General features: G+C 42.8%; 1 protein-coding gene across 1 annotated transcript in view; it reads left to right on the top strand.

The window, feature by feature from the left end:
* slc4a2a (solute carrier family 4 member 2a) overlaps positions 1 to 23,222 on the top strand; it is a 50,895-nt gene extending 27,673 nt beyond the window's left edge. The window contains exons 5-21 of the mRNA XM_044367243.1: positions 3,731 to 3,906; positions 5,967 to 6,147; positions 6,625 to 6,760; positions 6,947 to 7,094; positions 8,530 to 8,626; positions 8,731 to 8,915; positions 9,459 to 9,678; positions 10,455 to 10,658; positions 11,584 to 11,732; positions 11,977 to 12,171; positions 12,719 to 12,928; positions 17,315 to 17,404; positions 17,492 to 17,658; positions 18,801 to 19,054; positions 19,149 to 19,318; positions 20,462 to 20,635; positions 22,821 to 23,222. Of these exons, the coding sequence (XP_044223178.1) occupies positions 3,731 to 3,906; positions 5,967 to 6,147; positions 6,625 to 6,760; positions 6,947 to 7,094; positions 8,530 to 8,626; positions 8,731 to 8,915; positions 9,459 to 9,678; positions 10,455 to 10,658; positions 11,584 to 11,732; positions 11,977 to 12,171; positions 12,719 to 12,928; positions 17,315 to 17,404; positions 17,492 to 17,658; positions 18,801 to 19,054; positions 19,149 to 19,318; positions 20,462 to 20,635; positions 22,821 to 22,901 (2,837 nt within the window). The 3' untranslated portion in view covers positions 22,902 to 23,222. The remainder of the gene's footprint in view (positions 1 to 3,730; positions 3,907 to 5,966; positions 6,148 to 6,624; positions 6,761 to 6,946; positions 7,095 to 8,529; positions 8,627 to 8,730; positions 8,916 to 9,458; positions 9,679 to 10,454; positions 10,659 to 11,583; positions 11,733 to 11,976; positions 12,172 to 12,718; positions 12,929 to 17,314; positions 17,405 to 17,491; positions 17,659 to 18,800; positions 19,055 to 19,148; positions 19,319 to 20,461; positions 20,636 to 22,820) is intronic.
* The last annotated feature ends 1,566 nt before the right edge of the window (positions 23,223 to 24,788 follow it).

Here is a 24,788-nt window from a genome sequence, read left to right as displayed (position 1 = left end):
AAATGTGCACGTCGTATTATATATAATAACATATAAATAATATTCTATTACTGTGTTGCCTGTTTCTGTTTTCACAAACATGTTTTAATGAACTGTTAAGCTGTAATATGATCAAGTTTGTGATGCAGCTGCCATGTTGAAAACAGACAAGAGGGACTCAAATGCACTAACATGCACGCTCACACACTCTAACGTGCACGCTCACACACTCTAACGTGCACACTCACACACTCTAACATGCACGCTCACATGCTCTGACATGCACGCTCACATGTGCTAACATGCACGCTCACACGCTCTGACATTCACGCTCACACGCACTAACATGCACGCTCACACACTCTAACATGCATGCTCACACACTCTGACATGCACGCTCACATGTGCTAACATGCACGCTCACACGCACTAACATGCACGCTCACACACTCTAACATGCATGCTCACACACTCTGACATGCACGCTCACATGTGCTAACATGCACGCTCACACGCTCTGACATGCACGCTCACATGTGCTAACATGCACGCTCACACGCTCTGACATTCACGCTCACACGCACTAACATGCACGCTCACACACTCTAACATGCATGCTCACACGCTCTGACATGCACGCTCACATGTGCTAACATGCACGCTCACACGCACTAACATGCACGCTCACACGCTCTGACATGCACGCTCACACGCACTAACATGCACGCTCACACGCTCTGACATGCACGCTCACATGTGCTAACATGCATGCTCACATGTGCTAACATGCATGCTCACATGTGCTAACATGCAAGCTCACGTGCACTAACATGCATGCACGGGCAGGTCAGTTACCAAAACACAGAACAGAGAAGCTCAGTTAACACACACAGAGGAAGTGTGACTTCATTCTCTGCTCAGGACGCCATCAGTCAACTATACAGTTTTTATAGAGCAAATAGTTGTTTACTGACATCTAGTGAGGCTGAGTATCGTTTATTACTTTACAAGTAACTGTACATATAATTCACACTTTAGATTTAAATTACAGTACAACTATAATAAAACAGAGAAAAACTGTTTTCCTCTTTTAAACATCATACGATCAAATTAGAAAACCAAAAAACATTAAAACAACATTCATATATCACCAATATAGGGTTTAATGGCACAGATGAAGACTGATCAGAGTCTGAAACATGTTGCAGCTTTGATGATGATGATGATGATGCTGTGGCCTTCAGGAGATCCTTCATCAGAGTTTTGTTTGCGATGACGGCAGCGTCTCCCAGCATGCACTGGGTGAAAGGCCAGGAATCACACAAACACTGTCCGTCTTCAGGTTTCAGCGACGTGTTTTCAGAACAAACTGAAGGAATTTTCTCCAACATGAAAGAGTTTTCTGTCACTTCTGATCTTCATCATGTGACCTGAAGCTGCTGCTGACCTGAACACAATGTTGTCGTCCTACACACGGAGCCCACTGCCTCATTATCTATTGTTAGTGTGTGTGTGTGTCTGTGTGTGTGTGTGTGTGTGTGTGTGTGTGTGTGTGTGTGTGTGTGTGTGTGTGTCTGTGTGTGTGTGTGTGTGTGTGTGTGTGTGTGTGTGTGTGTGTGTGTGTCTGTGTTCGTCTGTGTGTGTGTGTGTGTGTGTGTGTGTGTGTGTGTGTGTGTGTGTGTGTGTGTCTGTGTGTGTGTGTGTGTTTGTCTGTGTGTGTGTGTGTGTGTGTGTGTGTGTGTGTGTGTGTGTGTGTGTGTGTGTCTGTGTGTGTGTGTGTGTTTGTCTGTGTGTGTGTGTGTGTGTGTGTGTGTGTGTGTGTGTGTGTGTGTGTGTGTGTGTGTGGGGTTCTGGTTCAGATGAACATGAAGTCATTCTCTGCTCTGGTTGGCTGTTTGTTTGACAGACTGAAGGCTGATCTCAGTGAGTATCACATGTTTCTACTCAGTAAAAGATTAAAAGCTGCAACGATTAGTTTATTAATTGATCGACAGAGAATTAACTGTTTTGTTAATTGATTGATGTGTATGAAGTCATTTTTCAGGCTCCTCAGAAGTGAATGTTTTAAGTTTTTCAGTAATGTTTGAACTGTTGATTGTCATTTGAAGACGTCATTGATTATACATTTTATAATTTTATGGTTTTATTATTATATATTATTACATATATAGTTATTATTTATTTTATCATCTTATCATTTATCTTTTATTATCTTAACTACCCATCATTTATTGTTGTCTCACTCAATTAACTCTTTTACTTGTTAATTATTTTGGTGAGCATTAGTCTCCAAATCCATATTTACCATCCTGCATGTTTGTCCGTCACTTGTAAAGCACTTTGAATTGCATTTGATTTGTTTGGAAGGTGCCTTATAAATAAAGATTGATCGATCGATTAAATGACAAGATAGTCGACAAATCAATCAACAAGGAAAATAATATTTTCAGCTGCTTCTTTAGATTTGAGACCTGAAAGTAGAAACTTGATAAAACCTCCGGAGCAGCCTCCACACAGCTCTGAAGGTTATTGATACATTAATATTGATAAATGATTGATTAGATGAGTTTGTCAGTGTTGTTTGTCAGTCACTCAGAGGAGGGCGCCGCTCAGCTGACTGTTTGTGCCGATTGTTTCCTGGAAAAGAAGAAATCATGTGAAAACGTAGTGTTTCACAGAAAATCTCATTTTCTATTTGCTCTTTGCAGCAACCTGAAACTCTGCTCACCTGCTGATCCCTGCAGAGTGAACACACCTGTGTGTGTGTGTGTGTGTGTGTGTGTGTGTGTGTGTGTGTGTGTTTACGCTGATTGGTTTAAAAGCTTCAGTCTGAGTTCACATCTCGTCTTACTGATTCTACACTGAAGTTCAATCGAGCCTGAAACCCTGTTAGACGGTTCCCATGAGAACATTGTGTGTGTGTGTGTGTGTGTGTGTGTGTGTGTGTGTGTGTGTGTGTGTGTGTGTGTGTGTGTACTTGTATTATTCACATTGTACGTAAATCAAAGTCAGGACAGACCTTCAATGTAAAGGGACACATTACTTTTGCCACCAGTTGTTTACGTGCTGAAATGTCCGTGTGGCTCGATGCGGGAAAGATAAAACCACAAGTGAAAGTTTGGAGGCGTCAGCACAGACACACAATGAGTGTTGCTGCATGGACTGAATGAAGAGCTGGACAAGTTCAGTTTAACTGTTTTTATTTAGCTTTGGTTCAATTTGGTGGAAATGAAACTGGAATTTGATTTGTTGTTTGTTCTTAGATTGTTCTTGGATTGATTTGTTTTGATTTAACCACAAGATGGCGCCACAATGTGTAAAGAAAACACAGTTAACAATAGACCGATGGCCTGATGACTGGATGATGTGATTCTGTATAAAAGGTGATTTTCAACCCTGTTTGGCTCCTGATGAAGGTGAAAGCTGAAACATCTGTGCTCTTCCTCACTGCAGATTCACTGTGAATGAAAAGTGCAAAACAAATTAAATGCATTAGTACATTATTACAGCAGCAAACATTTGATAAGGTTGAAGCGCTTCTTCATTGAACACAAAGTCCCGATAATGTCAATCATTAGATTTTAAGGTTTAAGGTTGAAGTGAGTCAATGTAAAGTAGAAGTGATGGAAACATGTCTGTGTGTGGTCTGTTCAAGGTGAGGAAGGTGAGAACAAAAGAAGTCAGGACTGTGTTGTTGGTAGGAACACAGGTTTTAACCTCTGACCCCGTGTCCTGGCCCCACCCGCCTCAGGTCACCGATTGGACGACGTTCCAGCCGTGCGGCGTCACCTGGTGAGACGGAGCTCCAGAGGGCCGATCGTCCACATCACCAAAGATCAGAAAGAGACGCCGAGCAGCCGGACGCAACAACACCTTCAACACCTTCAACACCTTCAACACCTTCAACCGGACCGCACGCCTCATGAGGTCAGGGGGCGGGGCTTATTTACTTAATTATTCTATAATCACAGGCCTTGAATAACTCGTCTCATTCATCTCATTTCATTCAATCAGACTCAACGTTTACTGTGTTTTACATGCAAACTGATGACGACTCAAAACAGCAGATTTTCCAATGGAAGTTCTGAACTGAGTTTTTTGATAAACAAAACGAGCTAGGCTAGCAGTTTCCCCCTACTGCCAGTCTTTGTGCTAAGCTAGGCTAACACATCCTGGACCCTTCTGTGTGTGGGACACACTGAGATGAAACTGATCCATCTGAAACACCTGACTGGAGAAGACAGAGAACAAGATTGTTTACAAAAGTGTTGAAATATTAATTGAATAAAATTTTCCAGATGATTTAAATAGATTTTGACATGTTTCAGCTGCTGGTGGTCTTCTGGTTCAGGTCTGGTTTGATGTGATGTGATTCTTTGCTGAAACTCGACAAAAAAAACTGGAACGTTCAAAATGAAGCTGACAGGAGGGACGAAAGACGAGCCGGGAGTCTGTGCAGGTTAATCCAGGTGGTATTATCACCTGGAGTCTGTCGTAATGAGAGAGAGTCAGACAGGTGGAGTCAGACAGGTGGAGTCAGGTGGAGGGAGGTAAACTCAGAGTTCAGTCTCTCTCTACATTCAGTTTGTTTTCATCTTCAGGATGGTCGGTTTGGACCTGAAGAGTCGACAGCGTAAGGTACAGTCTGATTTGTCCTGGGTCAGGCTGGTTTGGTCTGGCTTGTTTATCCCGGTTAACCCGAGTCAGCCTGAAATCTATTTTCCACCAGATTTAGAGATGTTTGGCTTAATTTACTTAGTCCAGTTTGTTTTGTTTTTACCTGGTTTAACTTATTTGGTCCACATTAGTCAGTGAGACGAGAGTGATATCAGGTTGGGTCTTGTTGGGTCTTGTTGGGTCTCGGGTCAATATGTCCAAGAACCTGGTGGACCCCAGTAGCTCTATCCATGTGGTCCATTGCAATCACTTGAAGGTTCAGTCTTGATCTTAGAAACAGGAGCAGTTTATCAAGTAAATTCTTATCATAAGGTCCACCTTTTTCAGAGCTTTCAGCCACATCTCATGGCCTTCATCAGCAGATGGAGTTCACTAAATTGTCATTTTTGTGTTTCCTGATGAGGGCTGAAAGCAACATCTTATAAGTGGACCTGTGATAAGAGTTCTGCTAAAGTAGAACCAAATCCGACCATTTATGACCCTAAATTTAACCTGAAAACTCGTTTAGCTTGAGTTGGTTTGATTTGGCTGCAGAAGACGAGATAATATGTAATTTCACTGGTTTTTATCTGATTCATATTGATGTTATTTGTTTCTTGTTTAGTTAACTCGGCTGGTTTAGTCTTGTTTAATAATTTAAAACCTAATTGTGGTTGAATTTGTGATTTTGGAAACTGTTCTGGAGCTTTTGATCATATCACATGATGTTCATCGGTAGATGGATTTGTTTAGCTGGAAATATGTAAGTTTAGCCTGGTGTGTGTTTGGTATTGATCTGACCCAGTCTCACCCAGTGGTGTACAAATAACATGAGTCAATATGTGCAATGTGTACGCCACATTTTAACCTTCTCGCCTGTCATTTAACGCTGTTGGTTAGGTTTAGGCACAAAAACCACTCGGTTAGGGTTCAGAGAAAGATCATGGTTTGGGTTAAAACAATAAAATGTGGTAAAAATGACAAAAATGCCCGGCATTACTTCACAAATCTCTGTTAAAATGCCTGCATGTGATGGTAAAAATGTCCGGCTGGTAGTCTCAAACAGGACTCCAGCTGGTTATCTAACCATCCACCCAACACGCCGTCTCCTAATAAGGCAAAAATCACCTTATAAAATAAAAGAAAGCCGCATTATATGACTTCAATTCTCTGGGAAGGATTGGTGATGTGATGATGAAGTCATGTTATTTGTACGCAGATTGAAGAGAACAGTTATGGTTATGGTTATGGCGAGGGTCAGTCTCCAGGAAATGAGTGTAAGTCAAAGAAAAAGCCTCATAATTGAGAGAAACAAGTCTTTGTGTGTTCAGGTGTTTGTGGAGCTGAACGAGCTGGTGATCGACAGGAACCAAGAGCTGCAGTGGAGGGAGACGGCTCGATGGATCAAGTTTGAGGAGGAGGTGGAGGAGGAGACGGAGCGCTGGGGGAGACCGCACATCGCCTCACTGTCCTTCCGCTCCCTGCTGGAGCTCCGAAAAACCATCTCCCACGGTGAGGAGTCCCTCTGCTGACCCCAGTGACAACACAATACTTAATTACTCCTTAATTCACCCCTGAAAACAGCAAACACATTCATGAAAAATGACCCTGTAAATATTGATGGCTGATTTCTCATCATGCAGACAAACTGGACACAGTATAATGAGCTGAATGTGTCATGTTGTGCTGATGTAATAAAAAATAAATTAATAATCAATAAGGTGTATCAGGTCAATCCTGAAACACATTGAGAGCTAGTGCAAAGACACTGAAACATTTGTGATGTAAAACTGAGTGTCATCAGCATACACTAACAACAGATGTCAGGTTTATGGATGATATGCTTCAGGGGGAAGTATGTGTATGGAAAATACTGTGAATTTAGCCTCAAAACTGACCCTTGAGGTACAACATAGTTATTCTGTCAGTGTGTGATGACGTCAATGTGTGATGATGTCAGTGTGTGATGTCATGGCTTTGTGTTTTCAGGGGCGGTGCTCCTGGATCTGAAGCAGAGGACTCTGCCGGGGATCGCTCAGCAGGTGGTGGAGCAGATGGTGATCTCAGATCAGATCAGAGCTGAAGACCGAGCCAACGTCCTGAGAGCTCTGCTGCTCCGACACAGGTTCAGAATACATCATCTGTCCGTCTCCTGTAGACTCATCCTCAGGTGTTGTTTCCACCTGCTGGTACAGTTTGATGTCATCAGAGACGCTGTTGCTCTGCAGAGGAACAAATATGTTTCTTACATTAATATACTTTTGCTAAATATGTGAGCATGACATGAATGGGATTGTTTTTGTCTCGTCAGTCACCCAAGTGATGAGAAAGATCACAGTCTGTTCAGCAAGAACATCTCTGCAGCCAACATGGCCGCCCAGATGGACAGACACAAAAGCCAATCAGAGCCCTCCATTCCTCTGACGAATCACAAAGAGGCTGACGGAGAGAAGAACAAGGTAAAGATAGAGACGAACAGGCAGCCACTCACTTTCCTCTGTACAAAGCCTCCACTTTATTATTAAAATATGTTTTCTACATGACAGACCTGAGAGGTTCTCCATACAGATGCTCTCCCTCTCAATCTGAGTGTCCAGTTAGTATTTTTAAAAACTCACTGGATAATAAAAGTGAGTTGCACTACGCTAAGTGTAGCTTACAGGCCAGCAGATTCATTCAGTCTTCCATGCTTTCTGTTTACTGTGTTTTGTGGAAAAACACCTGGAACCTGCTAAAAAGACATAAAAACAGTACGCTGCCCTTCCAGTTAGGTCCCCGAGACTTTATCAATACATGATATTTCACAGTCATTTAAAAGCTTGTAGCCTGTAGTAAAAAGTCTTTACTTTAGTCAGTATGTGCACAGCAGGTCTGTTCTACAGAAAGGACATCCATGTGCTGCAGGCATCCACTGATGCGTAGGTTCCGGATTTATTATTTTCTATGTGGCACCTGATATAGCTGTACACGCTGAAGACTGACGCTCCATCCCCATGCTGATGTCAGACAAGCTGAGCCACAGCAGAGTTAATGTTGTTTCTTTTATACAAACACCAAATTAAGAATGGAGAAACGTACATAAAGAGGCTTTAATGTGAAATATAAAAGGTTCCTCCAGGAATTTGATCCCCACGTTGTTTGTAAGAGCTTCCAGCTTCACTTACAGCCCAATCTGCAAAAAATCTCACTGTTACATTTGTGATTGTTTGTGTTGTGTGTCTCTTATTCAGCTTATTTCATTTGTACTTGTATGTATTTTTAATTAATTAATTCATGTTTTTATACTACTCATACTACTAATTTGAGGTAAGTCCACTGTTGACCTCTCCACTCTGTTCTGTTAACTGTCTCTTTTTGTAGTTGTGCAAAATAAAAACTTAAAATTAATTTTTAAAATGTCATATTTGAAGAAAGCTTCCACACACAGGAGTCCAGCCTAGAGGATTAGGAGTTATAATATTACAGCGACTAAACTCATCGTTTTGTTTCGTTTTATAGTTTTGGTAATATAAAGGTAATGATTATCCACAGACTGGACTCACTTTCCAGATATTTTAGTCCGCGTCTGGATGGATATTCACAACTGTGTTTAACTTGAGTGTTTAGGTCTGAATCAAACCTTCCTGGCACAAAACATCAGTACAGTCTAAACAGTAGTGATCAGTGTACACATAGGAAACCACTCAGAACGCTTGTGCTGCTCATGATGCTTAACTTAGGAAAACAAAATGATATTGAAGGTGACTGATACAAAGACATGATAGAAAGAAGAAATGATCTTGCAACAGTACAGCCCAGTGGTCCTGCATGTTAATGTTAATGTGTGACTCACATCACAAGTCCCCACAACATCAGTCATTCAAGTTTAGGCTTTTTATGTGTGTATGTTTCCAGAAAGAAGCCCCGCCCCTCTGTCACTCAAGATCTAAACATGAAGTAAAACTGATGGAGAAGATCCCCGAGAGAGCCGAGGCCACCGTCGTCCTCGTGGGTACGCATCACACACACATCAGGTTCTATGGGTCAATGTTCCCCTCGCTTAGTTTCTGCAGGAAGGTTCAGTGGGTTCACTACTTCCCTCTGCTATGTCTGCAGGCAGCGTGGGTTTCCTGGACCAGCCCTCCATGGCGTTCGTGCGGCTGCAGGAGGCGGTCCTGCTGGAGTCCGTGCTGGAGGTTCCCATCCCTGTGAGGTTCCTCTTCCTCTTGCTGGGCCCGCCCACCGCCAACATGGACTACCATCAGATTGGACGCTCCATCTCCACACTGATGTCAGACAAGGTGAAACACAGCAGAGTTAATGTTGTCTGCCACAGCGTCTTTCTTTTATACAATCACACGAGTAAGATTGGAGAAATTCTACATAAAGAAGCTTTAATGTAAAACATAAAAGGTTCCTCCAGGAATTTGAGCCCCATGTTCTTTGCAAGAGCTTCCAGCCTCACTTACAGACGAATCTTCACAAGTTTTCTGCAAAAAATGTTGCTTTGTCATGTGTGATTGACAGCTGATCAATTTATTTTGTGTGTCTCTTAGTCACCTTATTTCATTTGTATTTGTATGTATTTTATTTCATTAATTAAGGTTTTTATACTTATCTATAATACTAATTTTAAGGGAAGTCCACTATTACAGCTTCTTGATCTCTGCAGTATTTTTTTTTTTAACTTTCTTATTGTAGTTGTGCAAAATAGAAACTTAATTTTTTTTAAATGTCAAATTGGAAGAAAGCTGTGTCTGGTTGCATGTCCTGTTGATGTATCAGTGTCCTGAACCTGCTGAGCCCCCTTGAATCTACGTCTGTCTGTCCGTCTACCTCCTCAGAACTTCCACGAGGCGGCGTACCAGGCCGACGACCGCCAGGACCTGCTGACGGCCATCAATCGTTTCCTGGACTGCAGCATCGTCCTCCCTCCCTCGGAGGTTGGTGGCGACGAGCTGCTTCACTCTGTCGCTCGCTTCCAACGAGAAATGCTCAGAAAGAGGGAGGAGGAGCAGAACGGCAAACTGCAGGAGAAACAGACCAGCAGTCAGCAGGATGAAGGTCAGTTCTCAGAGGAAGGCATCGTCTTATGTCAATGAGTATGTTTTGTCCGCAAGTCCCCCGGGTGGACTTGACTGGAGGACGTTGCAAGTGCACAGTTAAGTGTTTTAAACCATGAAACCATGAGAATTGCCCAAAATATTTGTTTTCAGTTTTCCAGAAATCTCTGCAATATTTGCAAGAACTTACAGTTGTGCTAAATTACTGCAACTTTTCCACATGAAATGTCCAAATCAACAGACAGCTTGTGATTTGGACCAATTGTCGTATTTTGTGTTGTGGTAACTTATGTCATCACAGTATAAAGTATTTTCTTTTTTATATAACTTAAAAAAAATATAAAATTAACAAATAAAAAATCTATTAAAAATTAGCACTGAAATATAGTTGTTTCTGTGAAATGCAGTATGCTTTTTATCCAAAGAAGTCATTACATACGACTCTTAATTGGTAGTGGTTAAAAAATTCACATTATTTTCCTTTGGGTTTCCGAATTAACTTCTTCTGTGGACATGCAAGCTGGTGAAATTAAGGTTTGATTGAGCTTGTACTTGATGCCATTCTCTTGAGCGAATGTGCAACAGACATCAGAATAAATCACAAATAGTTTGGGGTCTAAAAGAGGAACCCGAAGTCTGCTTTCTTTGCAAGGTAAATGATCATGTCATCAGCATAACGGTAAATATCTCGTCCATACTGTTTGAAGATATCACACCAAAGGACAGCTTGTAGAAGCCTGATTGACGTGGTGTGAGATCAGTTTTCTTCTCTTTCAGATTCCTTTGTTCCCTCCAAACCCGGCGACGAGCCCCTGAAGCGTTCAGGCCGTTTGTTTGGAGGGCTGATTAAAGACGTGACGCGGCGCTACCCTCAGTACCTCAGTGACATTCGAGATGCTCTCAACCCTCAGTGCATGGCCGCCATCATCTTCATCTACTTTGCTGCACTGTCGCCCGCCATCACCTTCGGTGGACTCCTGGGTAAGTCTGGACTGCAGACACACAGTGACTGGTTTAGCTCCTCTCAAATTAGTGGTGTCTGGATGCTCCTCAAATCAGTATACTAAATGTAGTTTCCAAAGATTTTTAAATGTTAAGGTGTTGCAGCGATCAGTGAATTCACTCACAGGATGAAGTAAATCTGCAAAAAATTTTCATGTGAATATTTCAAGTTCAATTTAGGTGAATTTTGACCGAATAGCAAACCATCTTCACAGAGCTGACCTCGGAGAGAATGGAGAGTCTATAGGCTATAGGAGCTTATTAGCTGTGTTGCTCCATTCACTGTTATTGATGCTTCTCTGTCAGAGTATAAACTGGATTGTAGTGTTTAGTTTTCATGTTGAATGTCTTTGTGTTTCTTTGTCTTTTAACATCTTGGGACAATGTTGGAAATAAGTGTTTTCACTTTAAAATGTTATCCCTGGGAGTTTTGTTTTTGAGTCTGTAATCTATAAATCACATCACATCATAAACTATTCCACAACAGAGCAAAGTGTTTGCAGACAGTTATGAAATAAGAATCAGTGGTACAAATACATCTTAATAATAATAATAATAATAATAATAATTTATATAGCAACTTAAGCAGTGCTTTCCAGATTAAAAAATCAAAATAATTAAACATTAATGACAAACCCATGTGAATTAGGAACATCAGAGCACATATAGCACATACATCAAGCAGCACTGAGCTCATATATACATCAGATGAAAGTTCAAAGTGAAGGAAATATGTTTATATATAAATGTGTAAAATGGAAATAAAGGAAATGAGCTCATATGAAGCAGAAAAAAATTAAGTGAAAGAAATAACCAGATATAAACAAATAAGTCAGTAGTGATAAGTTGCGCTGTGATTGGGCCTCTACAGTGTCGTGGCTGTGTTCTCTGTCCTGGGTCACAGGTGAGAAAACGGAGGGTCTGATTGGTGTGTCTGAGCTGATAGTTGCCACGGCGATGCAGGGCGTGGTGTTCAGCGTGCTGGGCGCTCAGCCTCTGCTGGTGATCGGCTTCTCTGGACCGCTGCTGGTGTTTGAAGAGGCCTTCTACACTGTGAGCTCACCTGACAGAGTTTACACACCTGCATCTAAATACTACATCTGAAAAACAGCAACAGTCACTGTCAGAAATCCACAGAACACACAAGAACTTTTTCTCTCTGTTCTACATTCCTCTACAGTCTCTATCTTCTAGTATTCTCTGAATGGACATTTTTCTCAGCGGTCTCTGAGGATTTAATCACTGTTCTCTCTGTTTGACTCCCCCTCAAACCTGCCTGCTGCTTGTTTGCGTGTAGTTCTGTAAAGACAATGGCATCGAGTACCTGACGGGACGCGTGTGGATCGGTTTCTGGCTAGTGCTCATCGTTCTCCTCACTGTGGCCTTCGAGGGAAGCATCCTGGTCCGCTTCGTCTCCCGTTTCACTCAGGAGATCTTTTCCTTCCTCATCTCCCTAATTTTCATCTACGAGACCTTCGCAAAACTGATCAAGGTGAGGTCAGAAGTCACAGGTGAGAGACTGAGGGACAAGCTGAGCTGGAGCCTGATGAATGAGTTCTTGGATTTATACATAAATGTAATCTCAGAATAATTTTCTGTTTGATTTGTAAAAAAAGAATGTGTAAGATTGTTTTGACAGGTGTCTTTCATCTCGATCATGTGACGTTTGAATGTCAAAATTATTTAAATATGTAGAGATGATCAATTAATTGATTGACAGAAAATTAATCAGCATTGATAATCATTTCATATTTTCAGTCCTTTTTCCAACAAAAAAGCCAAAATTTCACAGATTCCAGCTTCTCAAATTTCATGTGTTTGTATGTCACATATGATAATAAACATGATATAGGTTTTGGGAAATTGCAATGGGCATTATCTTTACTTTCTGTAAAGATGTAATGAATACAAGACTCTCAGAGAAATACACAGTGCAGTGAATGTTCATTTATGTTTCAGGAACCTGCAGCATGCATCATCACCAGTTTCTGTAAACACCATCAAAATATGTGAAGGCTGTTTGTGTTGGTATTCTCTAGATCTTTCAGGAGCATCCTCTCCAAAATTGTTACCATGGAAACAACACAGTATCTCCGTCTTTATGCAACTACACCATGGCCACCGGTAGTTCTGGGAAGGTTGTTGGAGAGCCTAACACAGCGCTGCTGTCTTTCGTGCTCATGGCGGGAACATACTTCATCGCTTTCTACCTGCGCAAGTTCAAGAACAGCTCCTTCTTCCCCGGCAGGGTCAGTAGACACAAGTACAGGTATACAAGTATAGGTACACACAAGTACAGGTACACACAAGTATAGGTACACACAAGTACAGGTACACACGAGTACAGGGAGACACAAGTACAGGTAGACACAAGTACAGGTACACACGAGTACAGGTATACACGAGTACAGGTAAATACGAGTACAGGTAGACACAAGTACAGGTAGACACAAGTACAGGTAGACACAAGTACAGGTACACAAGTACAGGTAGACACAAGTACAGGTACACACAAGTACAGGTAGACACAAGTACAGGTAGACACAAGTACAGGTACACACAAGTACAGGTAGACACGAGTACAGGTACACACGAGTACAGGTACACACGAGTACAGGTAGACACAAGTACAGGTACATACAAGTACAGGCACACACAAGTACAGGTACACACAAGTATAGGTAGACACAAGTACAGGTAGACACAAGTACAGGTACACACAAGTATAGGTAGACACGAGTACAGGTACACACAAGTACAGGTACATACAAGTACAGGTAGACACAAGTACAGGTACACACAAGTACAGGTAGACACAAGTACAGGTAGACACAAGTATAGGTACACACAAGTATAAGTAGACACGAGTACAGGTACACACAAGTACAGGTACATACAAGTACAGGTAGACACAAGTACAGGTACACACAAGTACAGGTAGACACAAGTACAGGTAGACACAAGTACAGGTACACACAAGTACAGGTAGACACGAGTACAGGTACACACGAGTACAGGTACACACGAGTACAGGTAGACACAAGTACAGGTACATACAAGTACAGGCACACACAAGTACAGGTACACACAAGTATAGGTAGACACAAGTACAGGTAGACACAAGTACAGGTACACACAAGTATAGGTAGACACGAGTACAGGTACACACAAGTACAGGTACATACAAGTACAGGTAGACACAAGTACAGGTACACACAAGTACAGGTAGACACAAGTACAGGTAGACACAAGTATAGGTAGACACAAGTACAGGTAGACACAAGTACAGGTAGACACAAGTACAGGTAGACACAAGTTCAGGTACACACAAGTACAGGTACATACAAGTACAGGTAGACACAAGTACAGGTACATACAAGTACAGGTACATACAAGTACAGGTAGACACAAGTACAGGTACACACAAGTACAGGAACACACAAGTACAGGTAGACACAAGTACAGGTACACACAAGTACAGCTACATACAAGTACAGGTAGACACAAGTACAGGTACATACAAGTACAGGTACACACAAGTACAGGTACACACAAGTACAGGTACACACAAGTATAGTTAGACACAAGTACAGGTACACACAAGTACAGGTACATACAAGTACAGGTAGACACAAGTACAGGTACACACAAGTACAGGTACACATGAGTACAGGTATACACGAGTACAGGTAAATACGAGTACAGGTAGACACAAGTACAGGTAGACACAAGTACAGGTACACACAAGTACAGGTACATACAAGTACAGGTAGACACAAGTACAGATACACACAAGTACAGGTACACACAAGTACAGGTAGACTCAAGTACAGGTACACACAAGTATAGGTAGACACAAGTACAGGTACATACAAGTATAGGTAGACACAAGTACAGGTAGACACAAGTACAGGTAGACACAAGTACAGGTAGACAAGTACAGGTAGACACAAGTACAGGTACACACAAGTACAGGTAGACACAAGTACAGGTAGACACAAGTACAGGTACACACAAGTACAGGTAGACACAAGTACAGGTACACACGAGTACAGGTACATACAAGTACAGGCACACACAAGTACAGGTACACACAAGTATAGGTAAAAATAAGTACAGGTAGACACAAGTACAGGTACACACAAGTATAGGTAGACACAAGTACAGGTACACACAAGTACAGGTACATACAAGTACAGGTAGACACAAGTACAGGTACATACAAGTACAGGTACATACAAGTACAGGTAGACACAAGTACAGGTAGACACAAGTACAGGTACACACAAGTACAGGTACATACAAGTACAGGGAGACACAAGTACAGGTACATACAAGTACAGGTACATACAAGTACAGGTAGACACAAGTACAGGTACACACAAGTACAGGTACACACAAGTACAGGTAGACACAAGTACAGGTACATACAAGTACAGGTAGACACAAGTACAGGTACATACAAGTACAGGTACACACAAGTACAGGTACACACAAGTACAGGTACACACAAGTATAGGTAGACACAAGTACAGGTAGACACAAGTACAGGTACACACAAGTACAGGTAGACACAAGTACAGGTAGACACAAGTACAGGCACACACAAGTACAGGTACACACAAGTATAGGTAGACACAAGTACAGGCACACACAAGTACAGGTACATACAAGTACAGGTAGACACAAGTACAGGTAGACACAAGTACAGGTACACACGAGTACAGGTATACACGAGTACAGGTAAATACGAGTACAGGTAGACACAAGTACAGGTAGACACAAGTACAGGTACACACAAGTACAGGTACATACAAGTACAGGTAGACACAAGTACAGGTACACACAAGTACAGGTACACACAAGTACAGGTAGACTCAAGTACAGGTACACACAAGTATAGGTAGACACAAGTACAGGTAGACACAAGTACAGGTACACACAAGTACAGGTAGACACAAGTACAGGTAGACACAAGTACAGGTACACACGAGTACAGGTACATACAAGTACAGGCACACACAAGTACAGGTACACACAAGTACAGATGTGTACAGGTAGACACAAGTACAGGTACACACAAGTATAGGTATACACAAGTACAGGTACACTCAAGTACAGGTACACACAAGTACAGATGTGTACAGGTAGACACAAGTACAAGTAGACGCAAGTACAGGTAGACACAAGTACAGGTGTGTACAGGTAGACACAAGTACAGGTAGACGCAAGTACAGGTACACACAAGTACAGGTACACACAAGTGCAGGTGTGTACAGGTAGATGCAAGTACAAGTAGACGCAAGTACAGATGTGTACAGGTAAACACAAGTACAGGTACACTCAAGTACAGATGTGTACAGGTAGACACAAGTACAGGTACACACAAGTATAGGTACACACAAGTACAGGTACACACAAGTGCAGGTGTGTACAGGTAGATGCAAGTACAAGTAGACGCAAGTACAGGTGTGTACAGGTAGACACAAGTACTGGTACACACAAGTATATGTGCACACAAGTACAGGTACACACAAGTACAGGTGTGTACAGTTAGATGCAAGTACAAGTAGACACAAGTACAGGTAGACACAAGTACAGGTGTGTACACGTAGACACAAGTACAGGTAAACACAAGTACAGATAGACACAAGTACAGGTACACATAAGTACAGGTGTGTACAGGTAGACACAAGTACAAGTAGACGCAAGTACAGGTAGACACAAGTACAGGTGTGTACAGGTAGACACAAGTACAGGTAGACGCAAGTACAGGTACACACAAGTACAGGTACACACAAGTGCAGGTGTGTACAGGTAGATGCAAGTACAAGTAGACGCAAGTACAGATGTGTACAGGTAAACACAAGTACAGGTACACTCAAGTACAGATGTGTACAGGTAGACACAAGTACAGGTACACACAAGTATAGGTACACACAAGTACAGGTACACACAAGTGCAGGTGTGTACAGGTAGATGCAAGTACAAGTAGACGCAAGTACAGGTGTGTACAGGTAGACACAAGTACAGGTACACACAAGTACAGTTGAGTACAGGTAGACACAAGTACTGGTACACACAAGTATATGTGCACACAAGTACAGGTACACACAAGTACAGGTGTGTACAGTTAGATGCAAGTACAAGTAGACACAAGTACAGGTAGACACAAGTACAGGTGTGTACACGTAGACACAAGTACAGGTAAACACAAGTACAGATAGACACAAGTACAGGTACACATAAGTACAGGTGTGTACAGGTAGACACAAGTACAGGTACACACAAGTGCAGGTGTGTACAGGTAGACGCAAGTACAAGTAGATGCAAGTACAGATAGACACAAGTACAGGTACAGAGACAGGTATATGTTTCCAGGTATACAGGTACCCTCACGGTGGGTTTCTACGTGACAATCATTCTTTTGTTATGTACAAAGAAATATATATAAAAACAATAACAACAACAAATACAGCTCCCATGATCCTTAGCTCTAACACCCTGTCAGAGCATCGCTGGAATCAACATTTTGTATCAAAATGTAGCTTCACCTTTATGGATATTTTCCATCCTTGTGTGTGCAGTTTCAAACCAGATTACCGATCAATAATCGGGTGTTTTGTGTATTTCAGCTTCGTAGAATCATCGGAGACTTCGGGGTCCCGATCGCCATCCTCATCATGGTGCTGGTGGACTACAGTGTGAAGGACACCTACACCCAGGTCAGACCGCTTGTACAGAGACTCTCACACAAATAAAAGATTCTGCTTCTGATGTTTGACTGACCCTCTCTTCCTATTGGCTGATAGAAACTGAGCGTGCCCAGTGGCTTCTCGGTATCAACTCCAGAGAAGCGTGGTTGGTTAATTTCCCCCCTGGGGTCAGACGGACAGTTTCCTGTTTGGATGATGGCTGCCAGCATCCTGCCGGCCATCCTCGTCTTCATCCTCATCTTCATGGAGTCCCAGATCACAGCGTACAACTCTTTATTAATAAAAATAAATAATAAAATAATTAACCACGGAATTAAAGTATCCAAGCTCTGTATACATGCAGAGGTGGAAAGTAACGAAGTACTTAAGTACTGCACGTTAGTACAGTTAGAGGTACTTGTACTTTACTTGAGTATTTCCATGTGATGCTACTTTCTATATTTCAGAGGGAAATATTGTACTTTCTACTCCACTACATTTATTTGACAGCTTTAGTTACTTTTCAGATGAAGATTTGACACAATGGATAATATAACAAGCTTTTAAAATACAACACATTGTTAAAGATGAAACCAGTGGTTTCCAACCTTTTTGGCTTTTGACGTCTTACAAAAAGCAGTGTGTAGTCGGGGTCACATTTCACATGTCTATGAGTTGTTAACAGCTCCACCAAATAGTGATTTTTCCCTCTAAACTTCTCACATGCTTTCATTTCAATAAATGTTCAAATGATCCAATATTTCAGCAAAAATCAAAGATTAGAGAAAAAGTCCAAAAACTGAAAACAGATTTGTGTATCAGAACTTTGTTTTTTCTTCTTTCCTCTCCCATTAATCATCTCACCACCCCTCAGATTTATCTGCTGACCCTTTGGAGGGGCCCGACCCCTAGGTTGGGAACCACTGGACTAAACTAGCTAACTGTATATAAAGTAGTGTAAACTAGCTCCACCTCCAGCAGCTACAACAGTAACATGCTGCTCTAACACTGATGCTTCACTATTAATAATCTAATGATGTCATATATAATAATATATCAGTCAGAGGGACCAAACCACTACTTTTACTGCAATACTTTAACTACATCAAGCTCATAATACTTATGTACTTTTACTGCAATACTTTAACTACATCAAGCTCATAATACTTATGTACTTTTACTGCAGTACTTTAACTACATCAAGCTCATAATACTTATGTACTTTTACTGCAATACTTTAACTACATCAAGCTCATAATACTTATGTACTTTTACTGCAGTACTTTAACTACATCAAGCTCATAATACTTATGTACTTTTACTGCAATAGGTTTTTCATGCAGGACTTTTACTTGTAATGCAGTATTTTTACACTGCTGTATTGGTACTTTTACTGCAGTAAAGTATCTGTGTTGTGGTTCGTCAGGCTGATCGTCAGTAAGAAGGAGAGGATGCTGGTGAAGGGAACTGGTTTTCACCTGGACCTCCTCATCATTGTGGTGGTGGGCGGAGTCTCGGCGTTGTTTGGTTTGCCCTGGTTATCGGCCGCCACAGTTCGCTCCGTCACCCACACCAACGCCCTCACTGTCATGAGCAAAGCGGTCGCCCCCGGAGACAAGCCTCGCATCCAGGAGGTCAAGGAGCAGAGGGTGACGGGCTTCCTGGTGGCTGTTTTAGTGGGTATGACTGACAGTGCAGAGTACTACTACTACTACTACTACTACTACTACTACTACTTATACTAGCAGCTATCAGCTAACCCTGCTGTCTGCAGGTCTGTCCATGGTGATCGGGGAGGTTCTGCGTCAGATCCCTCTGGCGGTGCTGTTTGGGATCTTCCTTTACATGGGAGTGATGTCACTGAACGGGATCCAGCTGACTGAACGGCTCATCCTGCTGCTGATGCCCCCGAAGTACCACCCTGACCACACCTACGTCCGCAAGGTTAGCCCCGCCCACTCCCCTGTGTCTCACCTGTCTGTCTGCGTCTCACCTGTCTGTCTGTGTCTCTCCTGTCTGTCTGTGTCTCACCTGTCTCACCTGTCTGTCTGCGTCTCACCTGTCTCTCCTGTCTGTCTGCGTCTCTCCTGTCTGTCTGCGTCTCACCTGTCTGTCTGCGTCTCTCCTGTCTGTCTGCGTCTCTCCTGTCTGTCTGCGTCTCACCTGTCTCACCTGTCTGCTTGCGTCTCACCGGTCTGTCTGTGTCTCACCTGTCTCACCTGTCTGTCTGCGTCTCTCCTGTCTGTATGCGTCTCACCTGTCTGTCTGTGTCTCACCTGTCTCACCTGTCTGTCTGCGTCTCTCCTGTCTGTCTGCGTCTCACCTGTCTGCCTGCGTCTCACCTGTCTCACCTGTCTGCCTGCGTCTCACCTGTCTGCCTGCGTCTCACCTGTCTCACCTGTCTGCCTGCGTCTCTCCTGTCTGCCTGCGTCTCACCTGTCTGTCTGCGTCTCACCTGTCTCACCTGTCTGTATGCGTCTCACCTGTCTGTCTGTGTCTCACCTGTCTCACCTGTCTGTCTGCGTCTCTCCTGTCTGTCTGCGTCTCACCTGTCTGCCTGCGTCTCACCTGTCTCACCTGTCTGCCTGCGTCTCACCTGTCTGCCTGCGTCTCACCTGTCTCACCTGTCCGCCTGTGTCTCACCTGTCTGCCTGCGTCTCACCTGTCTGTCTGCGTCTCACCTGTCTGCCTGCGTCTCACCTGTCTCACCTGTCTCACCTGTCTGCCTGCGTCTCACCTGTCTGTCTGTGTCTCACCTGTCCGCCTGTGTCTCACCTGTCTGCCTGCGTCTCACCTGTCTGCCTGCGTCTCACCTGTCTCACCTGTCTGTCTGTGTCTCACCTGTCTCTCCTGTCTGCCTGTGTCTCACCTGTCTCACCTGTCTGTCTGTGTCTCACCTGTCCGCCTGTGTCTCACCTGTCTCACCTGTCTGTCTGTGTCTCACCTGTCTGTCTGTGTCTCACCGGTCTGTCTGCATCTCTCCTGTCTCACCTGTCCGCCTGTGTCTCACCTGTCTGTCTGCGTCTCACCTGTCTGTCTGCGTCTCACCTGTCTGTCTGCGTCTCACCTGTCTCTCCTGTCTCACAGGTGCGGACTTTAAGGATGCACCTTTTCACGCTCGTCCAGCTGACCTGTCTGTCTCTCCTGTGGGTTGTCATGGCGACGGCAGCGGCGCTGGCATTTCCCTTCATGCTGCTGCTGACCATCCCTGTGAGGAAGCTGCTGCTGCCGCGTCTGTTCACCTGGAGAGAGCTGCAGAGTGTGAGTCACCACATTTACACTGATATTCACTCATTCATTCATTATACAGAGTCGCTCCCTCCAGGACGTCACGATTATTACCACCAGAATGTCACAGAGATTGCGATAAAATTTGCAATGTTTTATTTGCTCTTTTTGTGGTAAAATTGCAGGAACTGGGAAAATAATGTGATTTATTTAAACTGGTACCAGTGAAGAGTCGTATGTAACGACTTCCTGCAGATCACAGAAACAACTATATTTCAGCTGAACATGAGAACCATGAGGACTCAACGTTCTATAAACAGAAAATACTGTACTTGAGTTCCATTTATAACCTTTATTAAATAAACTTTCAGCTCAACATCAGCAGCAAATAAAATCATCAATAATGTTATTAAAATAAATCTAGTTGGATGTTTGAGGCAGATTATGTCTCCTGACTCACTGAATCAAACCTCATCTGGGAACATTTGGGAACATTTAGGAACATTTGGGAACATCTGGGAACATCTGGGAACATTTGGGAACATCTGGGAACATTTAGGAACATTTAGGAACATTTGGGAACATTTGGGAACATCTGGGAACATCTGGGAACATTTAGGAACATTTGGGAACATCTGGGAACATCTGGGAACATTTGGGAACATTTAGGAACATTTGGGAACATCTGGGAACATTTGGGAACATTTGGGAACATTTAGGAACATTTGGGAACATCTGGGAACATCTGGGAACATTTGGGAACATCTGGGAACATTTGGGAACATCTGGGAACATCTGGGAACATTTAGGAACATTTGGGAACATTTAGGAACATTTGGGAACATCTGGGAACATCTGGGAACATTTGGGAACATTTAGGAACATTTGGGAACATCTGGGAACATTTGGGAACATTTGGGAACATTTGGGAACATTTGGGAACATTTAGGAACATTTGGGAACATTTGGGAACATCTGGGAACATTTGGGAACATTTGGGAACATTTAGGAACATCTGGGAACATTTGGGAACATTCGGGAACGTTTGGGAACATTTGGGAATGGTTTTGCTCGTCTATGGCATCGTGTTTGTTGGCAGGTGAGATTTGTCGTCAGTTGCCGCCACACCAAACGCCACGATTGGTCCAAACCACAAGCAGCTGCTGATTCAGACGTTTATGCAGGAAAGTTGCTGTAATTTAACTAAACTGCAGCTCATAAATATTGTGGAGATTTCTTGGATTTGCGTTAATTGGTGCGATCACAAACTATTCTCGCAGCTATTATGTTCCATCTTAAGAAGCTGTGCAGCAGCTGTGATATCAGACCTTATGCTGGTTGACTGTACTAGTCCATGAATGAATGAATCACTTCATTTCCATGTCTGACCATTTACATGACCCCTCCCTCATGGGATTATTCAGACACATTAATCAACAAAAAAACTAAAAATCAGATTATATATACACCCATCATTAGCGTCCCAGTAGATTTCCAGCAATGAGATTTAAATAAATACAAACACAGCCGCACAAAAACAAAGATATGAGCACAATACACAAATATATAAACATCATCCAAACTTAAAGGATCATTCTGCTGATTTTCTATCTTTGTCTTCATGTTTGGATCCAAACCAACAATGAATTGATCTACTAACAAGTGTTGTGTGTGTATCAAAGCTGATATATCTGATTAAAAACACGTTAGTGAGTCACACCGCTGCACATTTTCAGTCTCCAGAGAGTAGTTCTGTGTAAGGCAGATCTTTGAAGTTTTTTCACAAATGTACTACATAGTAAATTTCTCAAAGAACTTCAGTATAAAGTCCAGAGGTTGTGATACATGTCAGACATTATAAATTTACCAAAGAGCTTCAGTCCAAGCAGCAGCAGCAGCAGCAGGCGTCTGTCTGCCGTACACAGAACTACTCTCTGGAGACTGAAAACGTGATGCTGTTATTAGTCTTTGGAGCCGTTTCTAAACAAACTAACGTGACCAAACTCTTCATGATGAAGGATCATGTGACCCAGAGCAGCGGTGTGACTCACTGGCGTGTTTTTAATCAGATATATCAGCTTTGATACACACACAGTACTGGTTAGTAGATCAATTCATTGTTGGTTTGGAAGACAAATATAGAAAATCAGCAGACTGATCCTTTAAAGAAAACGACAGCAGTTCATGTCAAACACATTGACCTCTGACCTCCCCGCAGCTGGATGCTGACGACGCGGAGCCTCACCTGGAGGAGAAGGAGGGGCAGGACGAGTACTCCCAGCTGCAGATGCCCGTGTGACCCAGCCCAGTGTTGTGATTGGCTGAGCCGGTCCACTTCCTCCTCCTTCATTAGCAGATCTGACACGTATCCTGTAGCAGCGCTGGGCGGAGACTGCAAACGCTTCTGGAATCATGTTTTTATAAATCTGTGCTTGTGTGTTGTGTTTTTGGGGAGCGGGTTTGTTTCTGTGTGATGAATGAATGAACTCCGGCTGTCGAGTCCGTCTGTATGAAGCAGTTTGTTTTAAAGATCACACTAACTGAAAAATATCTTTTCTGTGTCGCTACATCTTGACTGTATGTTTGTCTGTCTATCATTAAATGCAAATTATATCTTTAACTTTATCTTATTTTTTCACTGACATATCTTGCACTCATAAAACTTTAATACAAAAACGTATTTGGGCGACAAAACTGAAGAGTTTGATAACAGCGACAGCGATGCTCAAACCTTTAAATCATCTGAAGAACTTCTGAGAGCTGCCTGGTTCCTGTACTGTGTGTGTAAAAGCTAACTGTCTAACAACAACGTGCTTTTATTTAACTTTAACAGCGGGGTAGCACCTGCATGATAAGAAGGCTAACTTCAACGTCCCCTACGCACCTGAGTGTATAATGTACTAACTGAACTGCCAACTTTCACTGGTGGGAAAAGTGTTAAAAAGTGAAATTTATAGCAAACCAGCGTGTGCTCATGTGGCAGCACTGAACTCTCTTTTATCTTGTGTGATGAATGAGGTGAACACTGTCACCATTTATTCTGGTAACAGCAGAGGGGTGTTATGGTGTCATGGTAACAAGCTGCAGAAAAAACACAAACGGAAACGATTGAACTCGCTGCTGGTTAGCAAGCTACACCTGCAGGAGGATTACCAAGCAGAAACCTCCAGAAGCCAACAGGAAGTGCCAAAAACTGCAGTTCCTCCAACGACCACTTGAGGCTCCAAAAGCGAGTCAATCCCCATAGACCTCCATGTTAAAATATCAACTTTACAGCAGAAATAAACATGTTTACAGTCTGGTACAAACAACGGTTTTGGTCTCTGTAGCTAATTTCCTCTTTCATGACAACTGTACGGGGTGAATGTTTTTATAACTCAACCGTTTAAATGTTATTAAGCTGTAAAGTTCTGCATAATGAAGGACATGGCTGCTTTGAGTGACAGGTCCGCCAGCCGCTAGGTGGCTTCTTTCAGCCATTAGGCCCCGCCTCTTTGCCCATTTTTGATTGGCTGGGAGTTAGGCAGAGTCACGCGCTGCCAAGATGGTGACGGCCGGAGCGGCTCGCTCTGAGCTTCAAAACCGCTCTTCAGAAACCAACGAGTGACGTCACGGCAACTACGTCCATATTTTATACAGTCCATGAGGATCACCCACAACGCTAAAACTGAGCTAGCAAAGCTACAGATAACGTGATGCTCTTAACACATTACAACCAGCCATGTTGTCATCTCAACATACAAAGTACAAACATCAACTTTTACATATAAAAACACAGTAACGTAAAGGCAGAATCAGCAGAAAACAACATATAGACTCAAACAGAAATAATCCGTCATCACCTAGTGTGCAGGTGTGAGGACGGGTTACCATGGAGACAGCACACAGCTGACTGGTGGACAGCAGAGGGCACTCATGTTACACACACACACACACACACACACACATAGTAACACACACACACACACACACATAGTAACACACACACACGGTAACACACACACAGACACACACACACACACAGACACACACACACACACACACACACACAGACACACACACACACACACACACACACACATAGTAACACACACACACACGGTAACACACACACAGACACACACACACACACACAGACACACACACACACACACACACACACACACACACACAGACACACACACAC

Source organism: Thunnus albacares, chromosome 12 (genome assembly GCF_914725855.1).
Source record: "Thunnus albacares chromosome 12, fThuAlb1.1, whole genome shotgun sequence".
Taxonomy (NCBI): domain Eukaryota; kingdom Metazoa; phylum Chordata; class Actinopteri; order Scombriformes; family Scombridae; genus Thunnus; species Thunnus albacares.
The sequence above is the reverse complement of the archived record's forward strand: the minus strand, read 5'-3'. Positions and strand labels throughout refer to the sequence as shown.